The 26,645-nt window shown below is 40.6% G+C and overlaps 1 protein-coding gene across 1 annotated transcript in view; it reads right to left on the bottom strand.

Moving 5' to 3' along the window:
* Nucleotides 1-1,811: 1,811 nt before the first annotated feature.
* Nucleotides 1,812-26,645, bottom strand: part of DKK3 (dickkopf WNT signaling pathway inhibitor 3) — a 28,726-nt gene continuing 3,892 nt past the window's right edge. The window contains exons 4-7 of the mRNA XM_027881788.1: nt 9,433-9,525; nt 6,905-7,049; nt 4,362-4,518; nt 1,812-2,338 (exon numbers count right to left, since the gene is read on the bottom strand). Of these exons, the coding sequence (XP_027737589.1) occupies nt 2,095-2,338; nt 4,362-4,518; nt 6,905-7,049; nt 9,433-9,525 (639 nt within the window). The 3' untranslated portion in view covers nt 1,812-2,094. The remainder of the gene's footprint in view (nt 2,339-4,361; nt 4,519-6,904; nt 7,050-9,432; nt 9,526-26,645) is intronic.

The raw sequence follows: 26,645 nt of genomic DNA on the forward strand, positions 1-26,645 counted from the left end.
TTTGGTAAACTTTTTCATGCCAGATGCTGTTTACAACAATGAACATGCCAATAAAACATTTGTTCATTCTGTTGTGTTATTTTAATCATTAAATGCTGTGTTTTTTATTATAAAAAATATGGAATTATTTGATGGAAATGCAGACTTTCCCAAGGCAGTGCTGGAATTGGAAGGCTGTGTGTTTGCGTGTATGTGCACACTCCCCCATGTACAGAGTGTTACAGGAAGTTGGTTTATAGCTTGTCTGCTTCTCTTGTTTAAGTTCCCACCCATTTTTTTCTTCCACCGTGAGTTTCCTTTTCCAGAATTGAACTTCTCACCAGTGAAACTTCAACTTCCAGTTATGATTGGCAACTGATTTCTGATGCAGAGGGAAAAGGATGTTCAACAACTGAACCTTCAGGTCTTCCTTGCATGCTGGCCCACAGCAACCTAAAAATCCTGAGGAATCTGGCAGCTTGAGAAGCAGGCACTGCACAGATGAACTCCCTCGTTCTTCCTCTGCTGTTTGTCCTGTGCTGCCCCTTGCCCAACATAAGTGAGGTGGCAAAGGGAGTGGAGAGGGAGCACCATCCCCTTGGCAGGCTATGTCATTAAACTGCCCTTTACCATTTACACAGACTGCTGAAGGATCCTTGGAGCTTTTGAAGAGAGGAAGAAAATTATCGAATGGATCATGAATTTTCCTCAAAGACAAGTGGAGAGGCAAAAATCTATAGATAAGAGCTGGGGATTACAGCATCAAGAACTTAGGGGAGAGTAATAATATCATTAAGAGGGCAGTATTTGCAGACAATTACTGCTCTCTTGAGTGTTTTTTAAATGGATTAATTTTCTATCTTTGTATAGATGGGCTGTCTCTAAGGTACAATAATTTCATTAGGGATAGAAAGGAGAGGTTCATTCAGTGAACTCTGAGAGCAGGTGCCTGGGTGTATGTGCTGGTGTGTGAATTAGTTGTAGAATCCTTAAACTGAAAGATAGTTCTGATGAAATGCCCTCGTGTTCATAATGATAATGACTATTAACATTAATTCTGGTACCCAAGGAATTTATTGAAAAGCTTTCATAGAACAGAAGTGGTGAAAGATGTGCAGGCTGGGAGCACAGTCTTACAGCTGCTCCTGTTGGTGCTTTACTGTTCCAAATTAGAGATAAGCAGGAGGGATTATTTGGGAAGATGCGCCGTGAAAAGTTACTTGGCTGGAACCTCGTGTCATATTTTCCGACTGGAATAACAGTTGGTGAAATCTGTACCCCAGAAAACCATTAATAGTGGAAGAGCCATTGAAGCAAACTGGTGAGACAGCTGGGAGCTGGGGAGTTTGGTGGATTGAATTTTACTCTTGGCTTGCCATCGATTTCTTAAATCAATGACCTCTTAAAGATGGTCACAACAAGCACAGCTTGTAACATGCAGAGATTTACGAAGTGTATTAAAAGCATAAACTATTCCTCAAAGGTTGCTCTCTGGGTGTAAATCTCTAAGTGCAAGAAGCTATTTCAGTTGTCTTACTGCTAAGGTGAAGTAAGGAATTGATGTTCACTGCCCCTGCATCTCACACAGGGCAGGTGATGATGGAATGTTGCCAACAGGCCCTTAAACAACATCCCCCAAGAAGGAACGTTCAGTGTGGTGCAGAGTGTTCCGTGGCACTGTGACACCCACAATCTGGATGTTGCAGCTTCACTGACTGTATTTTCTAAAGAAAAAAAAAAAATTCCATAAAATTAACAACTACAACAGCTCAAAGTAGATGGTTCATACTCAAAAGTCACTTAAAATTATTTACACTTATGTGTATTTTTTCATGAGTATAGGTACTAATAAGTTTATTTCTGATGTACACGGGGAAAGAACTAATCCAGAAGAAACACTGATATGGTTCTCATTTGACAGAAGGTTTGGTCCAAGGATTGAATGAATTCAACAGTAGTTGGAACATGCAGGTTTGGTGCACAGAGAAGGATTTTCATTGAAGACCTTGTTTATTGCACTTCTATCCAGCAGTGTGTGTTTTAGGGTTTATATAAGCAAGACACTAGACAAAAAAATTCTACAAATGACTAACTAAACTGCCTGGTGCTTGGACTTTAAATTTCATCTCCCAGAACCAGGTCCTGAGCTGAGTCAGGCTCAGGCTTCAAACCAGCTTGGGCCTCCAGACTTTCTAATTCTCTACGCACTTCCTGAATGACACTGCTTTCTTCATAATCAGAGAGAATATCTCTGGGGATTAAGCTGAGAAATGGCATCTCCTCCATGATTAAGGGATCTTCTTTGTCATTATTCCGGGTTTCATTGGCAGACAGTTCACACACAGACGTAGGGCTGTGGCTGTTGGGAAAAGAGAGACACAACTGGTCATACAGTACATCACTTTGTGTTCTGCTGCTTTCTTTGTACAGTTCCCTCCCCACCTGAAAACATGTTAAATGCATAATACATCTATCCTGGCTGATTTCATAAAGATCTGGTTTTTTACAAGCTTGACAGCTGGAGAGTTAAAGGTGAGATTTTCACATACAGAGCTAGAACAGATCCAAAGAGCACAGAGATGTTTGATTCGGGGACACAAGGTGGCAGTGGCCCTCAGCACACCCTGGCCCTTCTGCAGGCTCCGAGGGTGACTAGACCTTGTCATAATACCAAGTTTAGAAATACGGTCATCCAGCTTAAGAGGAAAACTCTGAGCTTTATGTGTTTGGTTCTGCACAGGGCAGTGTAATCACTACAGTTGCTGCTCTCCCTGTTTTGTGAAGCCACTTTGAAAAGCGGCTTCACTTGTCCTCCAGACAAACATCCCACGTTTTTTGCAGCAACCATGAAAGGGATAATTTATAGTTGTAGTCAGGAGGCAGGGGAACAGAAGTTGATCATGGTTCCTCTGCTATTTCTCTGCACTGCAGGGGATGGAACTGGGCTACAGGTCCATGTCAGGTGAGCACTACTTGTGCCAGGTACCCCTCAGCAACTGCTGAAAGCTGTATCCTCTTCCAGTGGAAACAGCATAAATGAACTAAAGATGTTCCTGAAGCTTATTTTCTGTATATTTTGAATTCTTTTGCTCTCTAGGAGTTCTAAGACTTCCATTTGTGCACAGACTGTCCCTGTGTTCTTTTTGGTATAATCTAATAGTTTCAGTGTTTATCCCTTGCTCGTAATATGAAATGGTCACCGGCCATTTCAAGCAGAGAGGGACTTTCTTTTATTATAAAAAATGTTATCAGAATCAGTAATTCAGATAAAAAGTTCTTCTGACTATAGCTGGACAGTTCAGTTACATTCACACCCTAAGTAATTTCTGTGTTCATATATCCTCATCTGAAATGCCTTTCTTATAACTAGACATGACATTTGCTGACAGACCTTCCCTGAGGTTAATGGCACATTAACTAGAATGTTGGTGCTGAAAGGATGGGATCAGCTCTGCTTGTTTCCTTAGATGACATTTATGAAACAAAATGTTACCCAATTCCTTTTCATGCATGAAAAAATGTAGAAAGAGTTGGACACAGAGGAAAGAAATATTAATTTACATCTCTATCCCAGCTATGCTGTCTTGTTGGAAGTTAATATGATGCTGGTAGGGTAGGAACAAAGTTGGAGAATTTCACAGGAAACATGTAAGTTTTTTAAAAATGCTTTTAGTGCAAAACTGAAATGACCTCACTTCTCCCAGTGAAACTGCTGATTATGCAAATAACTGTCCTTTTAGAGAATGATTAAAGGCATTATCTATGCAAAGTTTTAAGTTCAAGCAGAAAACAGCCTGCTTCCTATCTGGTGAAACTCATTGCTAGTGAAGAAGTCTGCACAGTTTGAAGTGTTTCAAGTCTGAGAGCAGATCACAAGTTAGTGACAGAGAAACTGGCACTTTGGGTTAGTTTGGAACTGGGGGAATGCACAAACCAAGATAGATTAATTTTTTTTTTCTTCAATACATGTGCCCGTCTGTAAAGCTGATCAGTAGTGCAGGAAATACTACACTGTATTTAAAATATCTTGCATGTGTCTTACATATGAAAGCAAGGAAAACATCTAACAGAAGCTCAGTCTAACGTAGAAAGTTGGTGGACAAAGAACAGTATGCAGAGGATTAAATTGAAATGATACATCTCAACAGCTGTAAGTACTGCCTGATTAACTCACAGGCTTAATTCACATGGGATTAACGTGTTGCCAAACTCAATTAGGCACATCTGTGTGGGACAAAGCAGAAAGTTTCAATGCTACTGATGAGAAAAGTTGTCAAAACATTCTCTAGTGAGGCAGACTCTGCAAGTTCTGCAGCCATTTACCACAGAAACAGACCCCTCCGAATTTTTAAGCAGGTTGTTTGCCTGGTTTGGATCTTTACCTCTGAGATTGGCAGATCAAGCCACTTGCACATGGGCATTGCTCGAGCACTCCATCGGGTTCCAGGTCCCAGGTGATGAGGTTGAGAAGTCTGTTGGAAGGATCGTGGCAGGGTTCACCCTCCTCGGGTAAGGGCGTGCACACAGGGAACAGCAGCTCTGGGTGCCAAAGGAGAGGCGTTTATGAGAAGTCCGTAGCTGTCTGCTAAACTGAGGTGACCTCATCTCTAAGGTGTGTATGCATGATATAGAAGGACAGAACTGAACTCTTTTTCAAGTCCCCTTACAAATAAGGGAGCCATAAATTAATGTTTTTTCCACTAGGTGGGAGTAAGACATTTGAAGTTTATGTTTAATGAGCAAGATCAACTCCTGCTCTTCCCAAAGAGAATGAGTGTCAAGACAGCAGTACTGCACAACACCATCCCTTGGAGATTCCAAAGATTATTATAAACCCAAGAAAACCTTACAGTGAATGCTTTGCAATGTGTGGCATTAATGGTTTAAAATCTGAATAGAGAAATACCTCTGTATTTTAGAACTCTGTTAGTTTTGCTATTTCTTTGCAGAGGTTACAAATATACAGAGCAATTGTTCAGAGACTAACTAATAAGGTGAAAAGAACTACAACATTTAATTTATTACAGTAATACTGCTACACACAAAGCTGTCTGATGGCATTTGGGGCTTGGCATCCTTGTTTCTGCACAGGGCTGAATTTCAAACTGTGTAAGAAATTATTTTAGAAGGCTTCATCCTCTGGGTTTCCTGATGCTACTAACTTATAGTGTCAGTCTGGAATTCAGATTTCCAGATGCTCCTATCCAACCTCCCTTCCTCCTCTTGCCTTCGTTCTCCCGATATGGCAGAATAAAATATGAGAGGAATTCAAAATTCAGGTCTTTAAAACAGATGTGGTCAAAATACACATGTATGTGCATGTATACATATATATGCTTCAATATATGTCACCTATCAGTTCCCAATTTCAAAACAGATTATATATTAACCAGATTATATATTAAGCAGTGAAAACTCCATAGTTTACTACTATTTTTATATAAAAAATACACATTTTTATTAGGACAACCTTTTGCAATACTGTGGTGATGAAGAAATGCCTTGAAGTAGGCAGGCCGAACCTGAAAAACCCTGCTAAAGCACACAACCATAGAGAATAAAAATTCATTGATGTTAATCAATAACTCTATTTTAAGTTTTAATAAGTGCATTCTATCCATTTTCATCAATATTTTTATCTATTGGTTTATATATGCATATATATAGTAAATATATTTCTTCTTAATAACTATATGTCTGTTGTTCCTTCCTGAGTTACAAGTTTGTACTAAAATTCTAGTCGAGATCTAAAGAGCAGCCTGGTGCTACTAACACCAATGGGATGCATACTACTAATTGACTCATCTCTGCAGCATAAGCAGATTCAGAGTCCTGCATGGTGACAGTAAAAGCATGTATTGAAACTGCTCTTCTTGTCTTATTTCAGAATCAGAGCACAAAGAAATCTCTGACAGAGCGTGGCAAAACCTGTAAATGCTTTAGGCAGAACTTGATGAAGGGAGAAAAAACTGCTCCAACCAAAACTTCAGTAACAGTGAAGGTCCACTATGTAATAGTCAAAATTAGCATGGGAAAGCTGAGCATCTCCTTGGTTTTCCTGAAATGCCCTGGCAGCCTGATCCACCAGCAAGCTGACAGCGGGACAGGCACCCCAACCATCAATGCAGGTACAAGGTCACATCTTGCTCATAGCAAGAACCAGGAAGAAAGCTAGAGAAGTATCTACCTGGTGTAGGGAGATGGTTGGAATTGTGTCCTGTCACTACAAAATTAGGGTGAATTACAAAAAATGCAGAGAGAAATCAGTGGGTATAAAACATAGAAGAAACTGGATCCTAACCAGACAGGATTTGGGATTAATTTCAGGCCTCAGACCTTCTCCTCCTGTCCTCCCTTCTGTAAATCAAGTTTCGCATTCCCATGTGGAGCAACAACGTAATCTGGGACATCATTCCTCAATGTATCTTGGCTGCCTGGTCAGTATTGCACAGTGTGGTGCCTTGAAAGGCGGACATAAAACTCAAGAGTATGGAATGTATCTGCACTCTGATTCTGACAGTCTGCTTGCTGATAGGAAGGAGAAGCCACTTCCAGTAATCTCATAATTTTTTTTGTATATTTTAAATTCTCTTATTTTTGGTCTATTGGGTGAAAATTTGACAACAGAGCTCCGCTACTTTTAAATGTGTAAGACTTCCCTTTAGAAACATAAGTTTTTGTGCTTCTCGTCCTGGTCTCATCTTTAGTGTGCAATAGGCTTTTCTTTCACCATTGTGCACCCCTATCAGACTGTTTCTCACTCCTAATTCTATCAAAGTTTTATAATGAAGTTACAGGTGAAGTTATATAAAGGGAGAATGACCTAATGATTCTATAGAGATTTAGCAACTTCCCCCGAGTAAAAGAGGGGATATGTTATATATTATATAGTGTGTGGAAATGAATAGGATAAGCCTCTCTGTACCTTTCTGAAAAGCACAGCACATTCCAGGGTTGCAGTCGTGTTGGTTCTCACAAATGGTGCCGTTCTCTCCTTTTGAAGTGGATTTCCTGCACTCGCCCCACACGCAGAGCTGTTCTCCGCAGCATTCAACGTCCCGTGAGCAGGGCTTGCAAACGGAAAAGCCATGTGAGAAAACTGTCACTTTAGCGCTAATTGCTTATATCACAGACAGCTAAACACAGAATTAACCTGGTCCTGATGACAACTGCATATTGTGCTTTTAATATATGTGTGTCATATTCCCCTTGGTAAATAAAGCGGCTTGAGGTTCTCCATTTAAGCAAACATAGAACTTTTTGCCAGACAGGAACCTCCACACTACAGTAACAACACCCTTTTTACACTAACATACTTCCAGTACTACAAGACCTGAATTCTTACTTTAGCATTCACATGAACACTGATCAGCAGCCAGACATCTCATGGTGTGGGCTGGACAGGGCCTTGAAGATCATCCAGTTCCAACCCCCCTGCCATGGGCAGGGACAACTTTCCCTAGACCAGGCTGCTCAAAGCTCCATCCAACCTGGCCTTGAACACTCCCAGGGATGGGGCATCCACAACTTCTCTGGGCAACCTGGTCCAGTGCCTCACTACCCTCACAGTAAAGAATTTTTTCCTACTACCTAATCTAAACCTGCCTTCTGTCAATGGGAAGACATTCCCCCTTGTTCTCTCACTACATGCCCTTATAAAAAGTTCCTTTTCCAGCATTCCCGTAGTCCCTTAGGTACTGGAAGACTGGTCTAAGTTCTCTCTGGAGCCTTCCCTTCTGCAATCAAGGGAAATAAAAATTAAGAAATGGAACATTATTGACGGAAAACAGTGCTGATTTTTTTTTCCATTGCTAAATTCAGTCAGGAATTTACAATTTGTTCAGAAGGATTGTTTTCAAAGAGCACAGCAAAAAAAAAAAAAAAAAAACTTACTAAAATCCTTTTGCAGTTGTAATAAAAACCAGATCTCATTGGTAACCAAGAATCTTTGTAAAAAATCTCTGAAAAAAAAACCTCTTTGAAAAGCAGAAACGCAAACCTCTGGCTAAAGATAGCTTTGTGTGACAACTGCCCCCGTGTTTCAACTGCACACACCTAATAAATCAACCTAATAAAAAGGGTGTGTCCTTTCTTTAGGTAGTTTGATTAACATCTTAGGGATTCCTAGCAGGTCAGTGCTTTAACAGCTTTTTCCTGCCTATGCTAAGCCCTGTCTGGGCAGCCATACAAAATCTGAATTTCTTTTCCAGTGAATCCCACAGGAAGTGCTTGACTTGGGGTAAGGAGTAGGACTGCACTGGTATTATTAAGACCTGCTAATTAGGGAGAAAAATGCTTTGTAATTGTGGGGGTTCTAGGTCAGGGAATTGATCCCACGTCCTTCAGTCTGAGCTCACTTTACAACAGAAGTGTAGCTAGCACTCCATTTTTACTTTATCCTACAAACGTTCTGCTGAGGACTGAAAAGGTGGGATTACAGGGGGGTGTAGGTGAGGGGCATCTCGATCTTAATTTTGAATTATTCCATGTTAACATGAAAAAATATCAGTTTAACATTTTCTAAAATATGAAGAATAAGCTTTCTCAATGACACAGATAGGACATTTTCAGAACTTTAAGCAAGCTTTCAGTCCACTGAAGTCAATAGAGCTCCCTGAAGCTATCAAGATAACGATTTAAATAATTTCAGGAACAGCCTGATGCTTTTAAGTTATAGCAATCCTAATGGCTTTACATGAATTTACAGCAACATTTAGTTGCTTGAACATTGGACTGTCCGCAAATGCTTTGAGGAATGAATTTGTTTTACAAGAGGCCATCAGCAGAACTTAGCTAAAAAGGGGCAGTCAAATAAAAGGGCTTTTTCGACAGGCTGCTTCTCAACTGCATTTTGACCACAGAAAAAGCCTGAACTTCTCAGGCATCTGTCCCTTACAGAAGACAATTTTAATCATAGCTACTATTAAGAACATCTATCTTTTAGCTCAAAAGACAGGAACTGACTGCTTCCCCAAGCTGACAGATTCAAATAACATAAGAGGACCCTGTGCAGTCCCCACTGCACTACAGCATTGCACAGTTTGTCAGTGAAGGCAAGAGGGCAGGCTGCTGCAATTCCCTTTGTGAATCCAGAGCTGGAAACAACCGTCAGCTGAGCCTTAGGAGCTGCCACAGGATTTCCTCTTTGCCCATTCCACTGGCAACCTACAATGTGTTACTTTACACTGTCCTTAGGCCACCCAACAAGGCAAACTTGAGTCAGGAGGAGCTTAGGGAGGATTTTGGAGCGTATGAGAACAGAAACCTTAAAGCTTAATTTTGTTAACAGGCAGGAAAACCCCACACAACCCAAAAAACTCTACACACAATTTTTTTTACTCTCATGCAGAATGCTTTGCAGCTTCTTTTCTATCAATTTTGCTTGTTGACATTAGCAACAATAACACTGAGTTTCTACACATCACACAAAATCACATCTCGTTCAGGACTTACTGCATGCTGGGTTTTGCAGAGCTGACATTTGTATTCAAAGGTGGAGAACTGGCAATATTTCCCTGTTTCACAGTCTTCATCGATGATACACTCCTGAAGAAAAGGATAAAAGTGTAATTTGCCACTGTGTGACTGAAATCTATATCTCTTCTTGAAATACCAGAAGCTCTTGATTGATTCTATTTCTTACTTGGGAACAAAATAAAAAAAGCTTGCTTCAATTCTTCACACAGCCACAGCTCTGTAAGAGACCAGTGTTATCTCCCTGGTTTATCTAAACACTCTGGCCTCAAATTGTTAGGTGGCTTCACTTCTTGTATACATATTAATACCAGCAACCTCAAGAGAAGACATTATCTCGTTCTGCAGGCTTTGTGTGCTTTTGTTGTTTGGGACTTCCTTTTTCTTTTTTTTTTTTTTGATTGAGGGGGGCACTGAAGACATTTGTATTAAATCTGTTGTATTTGAGTACAGTTTTGATTTATTACTTATTGGTTGTTTTTTCAGATGGGTGACAAGACTGAAGGAAAGAGGCTACACTACTGCAGCCACAGCAGCCAGGAGTATCTTTATGCTCTATGGGAGACCCTTCTGCACCAACTCTCTTGATCTCAGGCCAGGTAGCTGTAAGCTGTCCTCCCTCCTCTTCCCCAGCAATATCAGTGCCGGCATCAGAAACTCCCCAGCATGCTCAGCTTCACTAAACCAGCAAGGACCTCCCTCAGGGAAAAGGGGAATGTGTTTGCTTTTCCTTTTAACTGTTCCTCTGCTCCCCTTTCAGGGGGCACACAAATCCTTCTCAGGCAATCTTTGCAGTGCCTGAGTATTTTTGTCAGCAATTTTTTCTATGCTGAGAAATGCAGTTCTTCCTTCTCCAGGACTGGTAATGTTCAACATCCCTGGGGCTTCATGATAGCAGCAGCACTACTGCACAGCCAGTACTTCTGGGAAGCATGCATGTAACACACCACTGGATTTCCTTTTCTTTGGCTGATGGCATTTCTTTCACATACCTGTCACCACAGCCCATCACCTGCAACCTCACAGCTGCAAATTTTGAAATACCTACATATGTAAATTTTAAATCCTTTCTTTAATTTATTTCGAATATTGCAGGAGCAGATTCTCAGCTGGCATCTCCCTGCTCTCAGTGAATTTACATTTAGGAACATATGATTGACAAGTACTAAAGAGTCCCAAACATCCTAGGGAAAAGCAGCCCCACATTCCCTTGTGCATCCGCCTTTGCTACCCAGCCTGGACTCCAGGATAGGCCTCAAGCCAGCAAAGGTGCCTGAGCACGTCTGGTATTTCAATCCTGGGGTTACTTCATGGCCTAAACAGAAGTGTTCATGGGACCGAGACACCTGAGCCTGAATTGGAATTGCAAACTCAGACTGCAGTTTCCTCACGCAGAAGTCCTACAAGCACTGTGGAAGAGACAGCTCCCCTTTGGCTCCTGCTGCATGGGATGAATGCACAAACTGGTCAGGAATTCTTCCCAGAACATCACTCTGCAGGGATGGCAGTGAGGGTAATACAGAGTAAGTGCACATGTCTGTGTACCCCTCAGGTGTCTGGTTCACAGGGAGGGCCTGTTTTCTCTTCCCATCTACAGGTTACCTCCTCAAAATTGTGTGATAGACCTTGTTCTCTAAAGTGCTTTGTTGTTTTTTCAGACTGGAAACAATCTGGTCAATAGAAAAATAAATCATAGCACCATTCTGAGTCACCTGTACCCCATCATTGCTTTGTAGCATCCATCATAAGGTTGATGTTATCTTTTTGCTATTAGTCAAGAAGGTAAGGAGAGGAAGGGGAAAGAGAAAGAGAAAAAGGGAAAGGAAAGGGAAGGAAATTACACAAAAATCTCTGAATTCTCTGAAGTAACCACTTGACTGCTCTTTAGCAGATATTAATCTCACTTACTGGAACAGACCAACTGTTTACCTTTACTGAAAGTTTCCACTAAGCTTTTCATTTTCTTCAGATTTTCTCCAGATTAAACTTTATGGAGGCTTCTTGCCCCATGTGAGGCAAGGCTATTCTGAAAGAACAGCAATGCCTTGAATTGCCCATTTTGGCCACCTTAGATGTTTGCAAGCAGTTTGATCACCCAGAACATAGAACAGAAGCCAAACACAGCCTAGGGCCTGATTATTTTCAAGTCAATGACTGGATATTCAGGTTATGGTTATAATTCAGAAGAAGCCATTTTAGCTATTTTAAGAAATTAGTATCACCAGGTCTATGCTGCTATAAATTATCATAATGTTTTCAGCTTCATTATTCCAGTACTATCTGTGTTCTGCTTTTTTTGCTTTTCTGTTGCTACACAATCAGTCGGATCAAAATCCAAATATCCAAATGTTACATAGTATGCTGGAGGTTTTGTTGTTCCAAGTGAGCAATCAGCCACTTCTCTTCAGCAGCCACGCTCTTTTTGGCCACTTTTCTGTTTGTAGCTTTGTCAGCTTCTGTTATGAATCCGTCTGTATAAACCACACTCAGAATAGACTATACTGTTTCATTCCTGTTCCATCCACTTGCAGGCAAACAGCCAGGTCTTGCTGTAGTCAGTTTTTCCAACTGTCCCTCTCCACAAAGGAGAAATCTTGCCACAATTGTTTTCAAGCTCATGGAATAACTCTCTCCTAGTTCTAAAACCATCTAACACCAAAGTTGCAGATCTCCAGTCACTGCCTTCTCCCAGCTAGTGAGTCCCACATCAAAAAACTCCTTTTTTCCTCACTTACTGAATTGTATCCCACCAGTTCAGACTTCCAATTTTATGAGGGTTTCCAGTTGGGAAAAATCCCTTCACAGTTTTCTTTCCTGGCATAAAAAGGGCTTCCTTCCACATGCTGTCTGTGAAAAAAATTTTGTGCCACACTTAAAACTGACTTCCTTCACTCAGATATTATAATCTATGACTATGAGTCAATGCAGAACTCAGTAACTCTTACTTGCAGATGTGTAACCATGTATCTTTTTAAAATAATTTATTTTTATTTATTTTATCACGCTGCAGATCTTTTATAGTCCACTGCTTGAGACACAACAACTGCTGGACAAGGAGCAAATCTGAACATCTTCATCAGTTACAACAGATCCTGAACAATCCATTTTTTCCTGGGATTCTGCAAACTAAGGTATTTCTCAGAATATTTTGTCCTTGCAAGAGCAACTGCGTAAACAGGAGAGGGAGTGCTGGCTTCTGACAGGCAGCAGAGCACACAAGTTGAGCAGATAGCCCAGATAAAGACAGAATTAGCTACACTGATAATGGTGTACATCTCTCTGAAACCCATTTCAGCGTTATACCAGGTAATTTAATGTTGCAGCAAAGGAATACGTTAAAGAATAATACGGAGTGAAAGCAGGATTGTCTGGTTTTTACTGGGTATAATAGGACCCGTAAACAACAGAGGCCAGGACAGAGAATACCATGCTATGTACCTGTAAGGACATACTCAGCATCCTGTGGACTCATAAAATTGTACTCCACAGTGAATATCCTGCAACACCTGGAAGCAATTTGGGGTTAGGATCTGTTCCAGAACCAATAGGGGGAAAAAAACCACCCAACAAAAAACTGAAACTCGTGGCAAAGGTTCCTTGTATCATAGACTGCTAAAACAACTGCTGCTGAAAAAACTTCAGGTTTCTTGTCTCTGGCAGATTATGCCAAGCTATCACTGGCTTTCCTAAAGAATGGTTAGTGTTCACATTTGAGAATAAAAGAGTGACTGATGTTAGTGATAGTCAAGTATGGCAGGACCACAGGTTCCAGGAAAAGGAAACAGATGGTGCAGGACTGTATAGGTCAGAACTGGTGTGACATGTTTTGACACCACTGCTTCCCTTTGGGCTTTATGTTCACATATACATGGAAAGGCACAAAAGAAAAAAGTTTTCTTTCAGTGTGATGTGTCAATCTCCACCCTCCAGCCCACAGCAAGTCCTTGGCCTGGAGATACTACAGACTATTTTGGCAGACTGTACTGACTGGTGAAATGCAGCCCTCTGTGGTGTGGACCACATCATCCTCTGCCCTTAGAGCACATAAGGATAAAGAAGGAGAAGCAAAGAATTTCTCAGTTCAGGTTCTGAAAGCAGAACTACACAGAGTTAACCTACTTTCACACAGAAACCCACATTCTTTGGCAGTGTTCATCTGGTTTCTTTACCTCACTATTTTAATACTTGGTTTTGCTGTATATTGTATATACTTGTATATTGAAATCATGCTCATTTCACTTTGCTCTTTTCCCCCTTAATCCTTAATTAAAACCCTAAGAGTAGACTAGAAAATATGCTCAAGTCTATTCTAGGACTGTCTGACTTTCAAAATGGAATAATTTATTTTAATTTCAAAATGGACATTTGATTTGTCTATTCCCTCTCCCCACTCACACTCACCCTACCTCCACATTCTCAGAAAGTCCTTCTTCAAAGATCACTTTAAATAAAACTCTCTCTTCACTAGTCATATCTTCGGCTAATATTTGTCTGCCGGGGAGAGGCAAACGACTGTCTGGAATAAGCTTTCCTTCTGGGCTCTTTACATTTTAGCTTGGAACCCAAGAGAGCAGAGAAAGTCGCTGTTCATGACTTTATATACAACTTTTCAGTGGTCATTAACCCATCTATCAAAGGCAGACACTGAACATATAGGAGGAGGGGAGGGCAAATGGAACAGATGCGTGGAAGCACCTCCCACAATCTACAAAATCACTGAACAAAGAGCCATCTTACATGTTTTTTAAAAGCTCTGGATGCAAAGCAATGCCCCTTTCAAAAACCTGTAACTAAAATAAAACTCCACAAACAGTAGCTACAGATCCTTCCCAGGCAGTGTAAGAGCTCACCCAGCTGTACCAGGGAGACAATAATTTCAGCAATATCTGAAGGGCTTTAGCAAAACCACTGTTGGTTTTGGAACTGACATTTCTTACCAATTGGCACTTCTAAGACTTAACATTTACTTGTGTGTTTACATATCCCCTTCTAGGTTTTGTTTTAATTTCTACAAGTTGCTTCACATAGGGCTGGTCTCCATTATTGCAGCAGATGGCAAAAACTGCTGAGTAGCAAGGAAAAAAAAAAGCATAAAACCTGTTTTATATCCTACACACATTAGAAAAATGGCAGAATTACACAGAATGGAATATTGTTTTATGGAAACTACTACGTTAATATGAATTGCAGTAGCACTCCAGTTCCTACTCTCTTACTTGTCTAGACAGGGCACATAATGCATTTGTCTTTAATGAGATATGAATTAATTTGCCTTGAAATACCTCAAAACCTCTGTAATACTTTCCAGCAGCGCAAACCTCATACTGCTGTCCTGCCAAGCACACAGAACTCGTAAAATTGAAAACTACTGTTAAAAAAAGACATACTAAAAAGAGCAGACATGAGTTGCAAACCATGATATGGGTCACATCCCAGAGCTATGTGGGAAAGTCAGGTATTTGGGTGGCTGTTCAACCAGAATGTCCCTTCTGAGCTTAAAACTAATAAATAAGAAAACACAAGTGACTCCCCTGGTTTTGTCTTTAGCTTTTCCATAGAGCTAATCTCACCTGATTCCTTTTCCTCTGTTTCCCATAAACATTTTAATTGGAAAAACTTTATTTCTGGCTCTCCACGTGCTGCAATATAAATGGATGTAAAAGGTGTCTACGTGACATAACTGAAGGTGGCACTCGAGCTTGGCTTTAGCCAAAAGCAACACAGCTATGTTAGCCTTAACATGCTGTCAAAAAGCCAGGGGAATTAACTGGGGCAGGTTGTGGTCTCCCAATAAACTGCTCACCACCAAAACTAGAACAAGAACTGCATCCCTTTCTACACCATCTGCCGATTCTCACCACACATACAGTGCCTGGATGCTCTGTCAGATCATGTTCTGTTCATGCATGGTCAAAATCTCTGTAAGTCATAACAGTATCGTAGCAGGCCACTCTGCAGAAGCACTCATTTCATTTTCTTCCCTCACCCCATATTTTTCCCAGTAATAATGATCTGATCCTGGCAGGACTACAGTCTCTACATTTATTACAGTAAATGCTCCTGCGTAGGAAACACAGTACCAAGTACTTGTTTCAATCTATTTTGCAATGGTATCAGAGGAGGCACACTAAAACAACTGTTCAAATTTGGTAGAAAACCCCCACAAATTATAATCTGACAAGTAATTAAATTAATATGGAAATTAGGAGCTATCCAAAAAGTCTGTCTCTCTCTCTCTCCCTATATATATACATATATCTGAGTATATATATATATTTATATTTATGAAAGGCTACATATCACAGTGACTGACTGCAAAATCAGAAGTTATGTCTCATCCTACGCACTGGCTCTAGAGCAGACAGTTTATAACATGGAATTTCTTTTCTTTCCTCCTACTTGTCAGATGTACCAAAGGCAGAGCAGGATGATAGGAATTCTGATAATAATATCTTCCTTCAGGCTTTCTGGAAACTTGGTGTCACGCTACACACTCAGTCCATAATTTTTTAAATCCACAGCGACTTTAATCTTCTCTATCCATAATTGGAGAAGGAACATTCTGAAGCTACACCATGTGAGATCCCAACCTAATAGCCACGTGCTGCATGTTTAATTGTTCCATGCTTTTCATGTAGTGTGAGATAATCAAGTGAGGTCAGAATACGATGTATGGTTATAAACAAAGTTTTCCTAATGATATCGAAACTAACTGTCTTAACAAAGAAGAGCATCTACCCATGGATCTGTTAACTGGAGCACAACAATTCTTCACCCTTTGATAACCAAAAGATGTGTCTAAACACTGGTGGTCTAAAACCTCTTGGGTTTTATTCTAAATGTCTTGAGATCCAGTAACAGTTATGGAACCACTGTAAACCTGTGCTCAAAGCTCCAAAGTGCCATTATTTGTAAGTAGCCAGTAATCATACAGCTTTCATGTAATGATGTTTCCCCGGGGCTGAATTTCAATGCAGGCGACTCTTTCCTCTACAATTGGCAGCTACAAAGTCTCCATGATTCACCAATAAACTATGTAAATTTTGTAAATTTGTTGTACCAAAACAACCCAGAGTAGCTGTACACAGCAAGGATGTGAAACAGCTGTGCAAAAAGGAAACCGTTTAAAAACAAGAATTCTATACCTAATAGCTGCTTGCTGAATTAAGAGTAGCACACCATAAAACACCAACCTGTGCCCTATCCCTCACAGAACTTATTTCAAGCCCTGAATCTCATGTGCTTTATCCTTATATGCTTTTGGGGGAGTTTACAGTTTCAACAGACTCATTAACTGTGTTTAAGGTGCCAGCCAAAGGTAATAATACTGCAACAGAAATACCCAGGTAAGGATTCACCTAGAATGGATTCTGCCTATGGCAGAGTTGACAGTGTAGGAGACTGCTGTTACTGTAGAGGAAATGGAATAATTTTCTTTTCCATGAGCTGTAGATGGAAGAAGAAGGTGTTTAAAGTACATCAATAGAGACTTTTCAGTAAGCATGGAAAAGCATTGGAATAAATCATCTCCAGCACTTGAAGACTTTAAAAACAGGAGATTAATGTCTGCCTAAGGAAGAAGTCAGCATCTGGTCATAGGTGTTGACTCTGAAGCTTCTTCAAGACCTCCTCTTTGGAGCATTAGTTGGAATTACAAAAGAGCCCTTTTCTTTTCCGCCTTAGTTTAATTTTCCATCTGAAATCATGTCTCTAGAGGATATCAACAACATGAGATGATGACTATTCATGAATATTTATTCCATCTCCTAAACAAACTCCAATGAGGAAGAAATGAAAAAGGGTCTTCAGCATACTCTTTATGTCCTTCCAAAAGGGACACAAGAATATGAATGTATTACCAATTTCTACTATGAAGTCCAAGACAAACACCTACTGGGAGCCAAAACTTTCCCCTGCTGACAGCTACAAAACATCTTGGACACAGAAGAACCACTAAGGTTCCCCTTTGCCTGACACCATGGTGTCAGCCTCTCTACATGCCCTGGGATACTTCTCCCTCCCCCTGGACTTTCTAAGAGAAGAAGTTTGAGGGATTCCTCATGTGATGTAAATTCACAAACAGGCTCTGAGTCATTTCCAGACAGAATAGCAAGTAAACAGATCCAAAATTCCCACCCCGCCCTGTATATTTTTTTAACAATTATTCTGTATTACAATATATTACTAACTGGAAGGGAGAAGTGGACTTGTTAATAAGGTAAATCAGGATAGGTAGAATAGTTGGAGGAGGGTTCTCTCTATAAGCTGCATTGGTGAACAACCATGATTTGGCAGCTGATAAATTCACCAGTGTGGTATTCCTTAGTGCTATCACAGTGACTCAGTCCCTCCAAAGGCCAGGCAGACACTCAATCCACAAAAGATGCCAAAATGCTGTTTGTGAATCAGAGAGGAGGAAGGACAAAGTTAAGACTTACTCAGCTGACAGAGAAATGCATTTCTCAAGGGAATACATTTGAAGCCACCATTCTACAGTGCTTTTTTCCCCCTCACATCTGCGTAACCTTCGATGAAACAGAACTAAACAGAAACACGTTTCCATTCACCCCTTTCCTTCCATTTCCACAGTTTACCTGAGTAAATCATAACACAAAACACCATCAAGCTGGACTATGGGCATCTCACACATCTTCCTGACTACAAACATGCACAGAAGGTAAAGCAATGGTAGAACACGCTCACTCTCTCTCCTCCTACTCACTGGTAAAAAAACAGTTTCATTCTTCTGATTTTGTTGAATCTACCCCTCCTGAAGTTCAGGCAAAGGTTTAGAGAAGATGTAGGCTCATCATGTATGGAATGATGTGTTGCTGGGTCAATCTCCTAGCCACAGTAAACTGATACCACTCTGCCACTGTATGACCGTACAGATGTAGCCGGCTGCAGATTCAACCCATTCATCTGTGTCCTTTGTATTTCAACCATTCTAAGATTATAACAGATGCAAATAAAAAATAAAAAGACAAAATGTTTATGCTTTACATCTTGTATTATAGCCTGTATATCCTAAAGCCTTTGATACTCTTGTTACCCTACTATCTAAGGCTTACTGTTTAATGAGATAACATGGTTTCAGCTAAAATCTTAAACAAACAGCTCCTAGAGCCAATGGATTAAGCCATGTAATCAAAACCAGTGGAAAAAAGTTCTCTTTTGCCCTAAAGCTTTTCTTCCCATGATTAATTTGCTACCTGTGTTTGAGAAGGGGAAAGACAGTCCATACTATAATCTCTTAACAGATGTCAGTAGATCACAGAATTGTCCCAGCCCACATAAAAGATTCATTCTCCTGACTCTGTCTCTTACCTTACAGAGAAGATAAAAAAACCCTCACATTTCATTTCTTTTATAATAAACAGATGGATCTAATAGAGGCCGAAAGTAAAAATATTCATGGTGATTTGTTTTTAAATCTCCCTACCCGTTGGACATGATCTGTAAAAGACAACCTTGGATGCCTAAACTCAGTGTGTTATATGTGAGAAGACTGACCTAAAACCAGGGAAAAGGTGAACAACCACCCTTTGACTTACACTGCTCCCTTACCATGGCTTGTTGACAGAGCAGTTGCAGCAACCAATATCCAAACAAGGGAGAAGCAGGAAACTGAACTTGATGCACAACTCCCCACACATGAAAAGTGCCAGACAAGCCAGAATTTATTCCCACAACTAACAAGAATGCTGTAAGCTTTAGAAGTGGTGCATGGCTCTCAGATGGACTCTGATGAAGCACTGGGTGGGCACTGTGTCTCTAAGAGAAAGTCTCTTTTGTAGCCTCTTGGAGAACTTACTGGTTGTGCCTTTACTAACTGGTTCCTGGATCAAGGAATCAATCCTAGGCACTCTCACTGTGTTACAGCAATAGCTTGGTTTTGTTGAGAAGAAAATCTTTCTCTCTTCAATATTTTACTACTCAGAGGGTAATAATTCCGACAGATAAAAATTGTGAGGTAGTTCTTCAGCCAACTTGATTTAGCCTAAAAATATTTTTTTTTTTTGAGATTTAACTGGAAAAGAGAGGTCACATCATAGAATTATAGAATCATAAAATTAACTGGGTTGGAAGAGACCTCCGAGATTATCAAGTCCAACCCTTGATCCAACCCCACTGTGATTACCAGATCATGGCACTCAGTGCCACATCCAGCCTCATCTTAAAAACATCCAGGGACAGTGAATCCACCACCTCTCTGGGCAGGCCATTCCAATGCCTGATCACTCTCTCTGTAAGGAACTTCTTTCTAATATCCAACCTAAACCTCCCCTGGCAGAGCTTAAGCCTGTGCCCTCTATAGCACTTGAGGATCTGGCAAATTTTATAACAATTCTAAACACAGGCATAGACTGGAATTTCTAATGAAGACTGTTACTTTCAGAATATCTATTAGTAATGCACAGTTTTGTTTACCTAACTTGACAGAAAAAAAAACAACTTACACTAAGCTAGACCAATAGGAATCCTTGAAGAAATCCTAGTCACTCTTTTAATGTTGTGGGGTTTTTTTTATTTATTACTAACAAAGTACATTTACTAAAGCTTTTGAATTATTTCAGACTCCCAGTGACACAAACGAGAGCAGGATTTGATACCTTTAATTAGGAGTAACCCCTTTGCTGTTGCATCAGTTATTTGCCTGGAAATCTAAGACCCTATTTAAGATCAAAAAAAAATGTGATACTGATCTGTGTTCTCTGACCTTTGCTTGTTGTGTTTTCAGCCAGAACACCTGCCTGGTTTGCCTCACCTCTCAGCAAAAGGCACCTTGTTTCTCTTCACTCTGATAAGGTCTAGCAGCTGTTTCCACCTGCTTGTTTGTTCAGGGTCACCAAGCACCAAGAGCTGAGTCCATGGAAACTGCAGTCTCACTTTTCTCCACTTCATGGTCATTGCACCACTACAATATTACAAACCCATCTTATGCTGGCACACACTGTCCACTCCTGATTCTCTGTGTGGATCCATAACTTTCTACACAGCAGTCTCTAAGAGAAAATAAGCCAACCATAAGTTTAGTAAACAAAAATGTGGACACTGAGGTGTGTGTTTTACAGCTGGCAATTACAGAGATTTCCCACCTTCTTCATGCAGAATCAGAGGTGACACATGTTTTTCAAACTCCTAATGACTCCTTAGGTCTTTCCATTCACTGAGGTTAACATTCAGATTTTTTTGGCCATAGTCTGGTGAACATCAGATGACTGTCAAAAATGTTGAGTTTAGATACATTGTGATTGACAATAAGGCCATCTTATCATCCACAACCTAAATTAAATTTCTTAAGAGCTTTTGCATCCCTAGGAAGCATTTGCTGCTTATGAAGTTGTTTATGATGAGGCAGCACACACTCCATCACACCCTTCATACAAGAAGGATATGTCCCTCTCTACAAGAAGATTCGTAACCTGAAAGTATTCCAGATTAATAAGAGCAATTCAGAATACTAATTGAACAATTCTTCTCATCTTTGGCTAAATCCTCTTTCACTTTGCACCTTTCCCCACATCATTTTCTGCTCTAACAAATAAAAGCTACTTGTCCTCATGAGCAACTTGCACTTGCCCCTCAGCTTCACATTCTACACTGCCGAGACTCAGAACTGGAAAGAAAAGGGGGGAAAAAGGGGTGCCAGTAAATTGTTAAGAATGTCTCACCCTGCCTCTCTGAGGAGCCCTGGTTCTCTAAAAGAAGCCAGGGGATGGATCTGATTGTTTCAAAACAAGACACAGGTACTCAGGCCTCTCAGAATGCTCTTCCACTAACTGGGCTCAAAAAGCTCAGCATCTACATTCAGTTTGCATGGCTACTTCATCTCTTTTCCAGTGGAGGAAGTGTAGATTATGGACAGATTGCTTTATTGACAGGTTAGTAAACTTGAAACATCAGAAGGGCAAAACAAACATGACACTGCCTGGCAGAGGTTGTGTAAGCGGCTGAAAGAACTGAGGGCAGATGTGCTAGTGAAATGCAATCATTTTAATGTATGGAAAGATTAAAACAAAAAAAAGCCTATTAGTTTGTCTACAGGAGTTGAGGACTGGATGGGAACCTTGCCTACACCTCCAAGAGGTGTTCTGTTTTAAACTACAAGCTGTGACTTGCAAACATTCGAGACCTAACTACTTTAAAACAATGTGACAAAAGACATTCCAATAGCATGCAGGTAGGTATTCTGCTTACACAAGGCTAGTGAAACTAGGGTTCGCTTTTTAACTAATTGACACCATAAGCTCTTCATACTTTCTTTTTTTTCCAGAAAGCTTTATCCTATGTTACAACTTTGATAATCTATTCAAGTTACTGTGCAGTATATAGTATAATATATAGTATATAGTTTAAAACAGTGATGCAGCTCATTCAGAACACTCAATTCTCTCCTGGAGCATTAGCTAGCAAGTACAATTTGCCTTATCTACCCCTGCACTGAGAACTAAGGGTGGGTGCTGAGGAAAGAACTGTACTAGTCCAGACATGATTCATGGAGCATGTTACGTCAACAGAGCAGACAGGACAGTCAACAGAGAAGCAAACTTAGAGTACAAATTATTAAACATACAAAACCCACCAGATTTAGATATTATGTGATTTTTGGCTAGACAGAGACCAGAATTTCAACCCAGGAATGCACTTACTGTGTCTATTGATAGTTTACAGTTGTTGAGTGCAAGTCACCAGGGACTAAAAGTCCTGTGAAAAAGGAAACAAAAAGCTTTGGACCCAAATGTAAGACTGCCCAAAACAAGTGCCTTCCCTGAGACACTAAGCATGCTAAAGGGAGCAGCAGTGAACACCAAGATGCTGCATTTTCAAATTTCTGCCATCAGCTCCTCTCCTGCAGTGGTGCTGATGGAAAAATTGTAATTTCTCTTCCATTAATGCTCCCTTTTCAATTTTTGAAGCTTCCTTTCTCTTCAGCACTGGTAGGAACTCCTCTCCCTGGAATAGTCTGAACCTCAAAGAGAGCAACTGTGGCTGAGAACATGCTTGGCGAAATCATAATCAAGTTGCCCAAATAGGAATCAAGCGGTTAGTTCAGCAGTTCTGGATATCTGAAGAGAAATGGAAGCTTGGTTATGAAGTGCTACAGCTTAACCATTTAAACCAGATTTTTCTCTAGAAAAGAGGGAAATGGAACTATTTTTTTTTCCTTTGACTACTCTACTGGGAGACTAAAGATAAAGGCTGAGAAATGCTTTAAATAAGGCCATTATAAAATGGATGTCATCCATTCTCTCTGTACAGATAAACCAGTGACCAGACTGATGATCACTTCCAGAACCTGCCAAGGCAGCTTGTAAAGGCAGTTTCACAGTGGTGCCATCCTTCCTGCCCAGAGCTTCAGGGATGCAAACAGCAGCCTCTCCCCATGCAAATAAAGGCTGGTATCATGAGACCTCTTACTTAAGGACCTGATGGTGTTTGAAATTACTTACTAACCAGCTGCTGTGTTTGCAAAAGGTGGGGGCCAAATCCATGTGTTTATACAGGCACACACCCACCTTTGTGGAAGAAGAGCAAGCACCTTGCAGAGAAGGTAACTCTCCTTACCTCCCACACAGAAACTGTGGCCTGTACTGTGTAACTAATGAGAAGGTGCCCTCAAGAGCCTCTACCACCCAGGACAAGCAAAAGAAAGGAATGGGTTCCACAGTGCCAAAGCTAAATGGGAAATGCAGGAGAACTGCTTCCAGTTCCCCGGTACACTCTCTCTAGATATCAGTATCTTTAAAAATCTCTTTCAAGAAAGAGAATTGAAAGCTACCAAAAAAAACAAACCAAACCAAACCAAACCAAACCAAACCAAACCAAACCAAACCAAAAAACAAAACAAAACACAAAAACCCAACACCTTGCTAAAAAAGAAGGTATTGCTTTTTTTTTTTTATCTATCAAATTAATAGAGACAAGAAAAAAGCCCAGGTACGCTAGCTTTGAATTAGAAGAGAGAGCTTATATAAAATACTACGCTGAATGTAACTGAGAAGAAATGCAACTAATCTTTGTGCAGCAAATCTTAGCAGTATCATTTTTCTTTCCCTTTGACTTTTCATCCTCGCTTTTCATTACTTAGGCTAATGTATCACAACTGAAATAGGTCTAGTCAACAAGGCAGAAAAGGTTTTGATATTCATAGGATAATAAGGAATGCTGTAATTTTTGCTGTGTTCTATCCTTGAGCTCTTGACTGAAAATACTCCATTAATTTACAAGCTAATCAATGTTCCCTGGAGAAGTGAATGATAGAGTATTTGAGCCTTAAGTCCAGGAGCAAATGGATGCAAAACCTTCCACAGACGTTATGCCCATCCAGTTGCCTCTTGTCTGTGCTTGGCCTCTTTAAAGACACAGGACTGTTGGATCAAAGCCTGACATCTCTGGGGGTGACTGCCAGCCCTCAGTGACATCTGAGAACGTGAATGTGAGTCTGGGAATGTAAATGGCGCCTTCCAGTAATGCAGCACCTCTGAGGAACTGGATTGCATTGCCCGAAATGGCAAACAGCCCAATCCCTCCTCTGGAGACCTCAAATACCGAGAGCCCTCTGGCCATAAAACTACTGTCAAATGAGCCCTCCAGTAACGAAGAACAGTCTGAAGAGAATAGCTCTGTGATGCAAAGCCAAGGAGAAATACTGCCTGAGAGGAAAAGTGTGTGTGGGGAAGATTATGCCTTATGTTTATGTAGTGTTTTGAATGTTGTGTCCAGTTCTGGGCCCCTCAGTTCAGGAAAGACATTGAGGTGCTGGAACAAGTCCAGAGAAGAGCAGTGATGCTGGCGAAGGGTTTGGAGGATAAGTCCAATAAGAAGTAGCTGAGGGAGCTGGGGGTGTTTAGCTTGGAGAAAAGGAGGCTTGGGGGAACCTTATCACTCTCTACATCTACGTGAAAGGAGGTTGTAGCCAGGTGGGGGTCAGCCTCTTCTCCCAGGCAACAAGTGACAGGACAAGAGGAGCTGGCCTCAAGCTGTGCCAGGGGATTCAGGTTGGACAGCAGGAGCAATTTCTTCATGGAAACAGTTGTTAAACATTGGAATGGACTTCCCAGCGGAGTTGGTGGAATCACCATCCCTGAAGGTGTTCAAGAAACGACTGGATGTGGCACTCAGTGCTATGGTCTAATTGACAAGGTGGTGATCAGTCAAAGGTTGGACTCGATGATCTCAGAGGTCTTTTCCAGCCTAAATGATTCTGTAATAGTGCATCTGCACTGTATGTATGTGTATATGCTTACGTATGTGTATTTGTACCTGCTTCAGGAGGATAAGCACTGTGATTTAAAAAGCAGAAACAACTTATTTCCCATGAAGCTGCTCCCCCAGTGCTGAATTTCATTCCAGCCACGTGGATTTATTATTGGAATGCAGACTCTCTGTAAGACACGTCTTTGCCTTCTTGTGAAGCATTTGCATCAGATCTCAAAGCCCAAAAATGTCACATGAAAACTTTCCGTGATTTCAGAGACTTATAACTTTGCTCAGAAAATAAATGCAAACTGAAGGTTTTAGGGCTCCAGTTATTAAAAATTACTACAGTAATAAATTATATAGAGTTTAAATTTCAGAGCAGGTGGTTTGTGAAGGTGTTTGCAAAATTCTTATATTTACCACCCAAATCTGTACCCAAAGTGCAGGAGCTGTGGGAATCCTTAACTTTTATAAGCTAAGCCTATAAACTGAACCTATGAAATTGGTTTCGTTTTCAGTATTGCTTCCCTACAGGCATGAAAGCTGAGCTTGTGCGACAGCATGTGCCTATTTATTTTACTTGGCAGATCAAAAATAAAAACAAAAGTGCTGTTCTAAGGAGGCAGCAATCTGAAGGTTCTGGGAGTGGCATCAGAACAGAGGCCCTGTTCCCAGAATTTGGATCCTTATAGCCTCTCCTCCCAAAGTCTTCGTCCCCAGACGGAGTTGACAATATCACCCTTTTTAAATGACTGTCACTACTTATAGACACAATTACACAAACCTCCTGTTGTGTTGTACTGCACAGCAGGATGAATCAGTGGTGAGTGCTACAGAACAGTTCATATTAGCTGTATTCTAAGATCACTGAATAATCTCCAAACAAATCTCAAAAGATCTCCTTTTTTAAGTGCCTGGAGAATGTAAAACCTACACATGTATTACTTTGTTGCGAATACTTAAAATTAGCAGCAAAGAAGCAGAATTACTCTTACACTACCCAACAGTCTGTAAAGCCTGCAGCCTGGGAAGTGACTGGGAAATCTCACAGTGCCACTAGACTCCAAGTATAAAAATTAATGTATATAAAAACAACCTAAGGAGATAGTGCAAAGTCCTTTGCAACTCATTTCCCAATACTTTTGCCTTGAGTTTACATATCTAAGACAGTGCTTCTTTATTTGGACAAAATTTTTTATCCATTTAGTAGATCTCTCCTCAGCAGCACTTTCTTCTTCCTGTAACCCAAATCTTCCAGTTCTCAATTGCATTACTCCTACAATAGTTCTTCAGCCTTCTAGAACCAAAAGTGATTCATGTTCCTCCTTAGTGTCTGATGTTTTCCCGTATTTTCAGATTTGCTTCTGTTCTCTTCGTCAAATCAATATATGAGTGTTTGCCTGCTCTGCTTAAATAACCAACTATGTCTGTAGGTTGCTTTTCCCATTTAGCTTCTCCTCCAGGCTGGCAACCTCTAAATAAGGTGTTTGTACCATGGGCATGCTGAAAGTTCAAAATGAGTGTGAGAGGGGAAATAAACATTAACAAATGCAGTTTTGTTTCAGCAGCTGCTGCAGTGAGAGTGTCGATGAATGACGCGCCCCAGGATTTTGGTGATTAGGGGCTAATGTGATCGGTTCTGATTATGCCTCCTTCATAAAAGGCTGCCACCATGAAGTTTGACAGAAATTTGCATTCAGCCCTCAAGTCCTTCAGCTGGAACACTAATAACAGTATTAGTTCTGGATGGAGCACTGGCTTGGTAAGTGAGGCAACCTTCCCATTTGGAAAACACAGATGTCCCTTGACATATGAGGCTTTATAAGGAACTTCTTAAGATTGATGGAGAAAGTTAATTTAGAAGTAATTTTTACAGCTGTGAACTATGAGTAGACACCACAGGCAAGCCAAATACTTTATGAAACACCATCAGCAGTGCGTTCCACTGCTGAGAAGGTTGTAAAGTTTGCTTTTGTACACTGGGTTTG

This window comes from Empidonax traillii, unplaced genomic scaffold (assembly GCF_003031625.1).
Source record: "Empidonax traillii isolate 1590-97213 ecotype Southwest subspecies unplaced genomic scaffold, ASM303162v1 scaffold95:size1152806, whole genome shotgun sequence".
Lineage (NCBI taxonomy): Eukaryota > Metazoa > Chordata > Aves > Passeriformes > Tyrannidae > Empidonax > Empidonax traillii.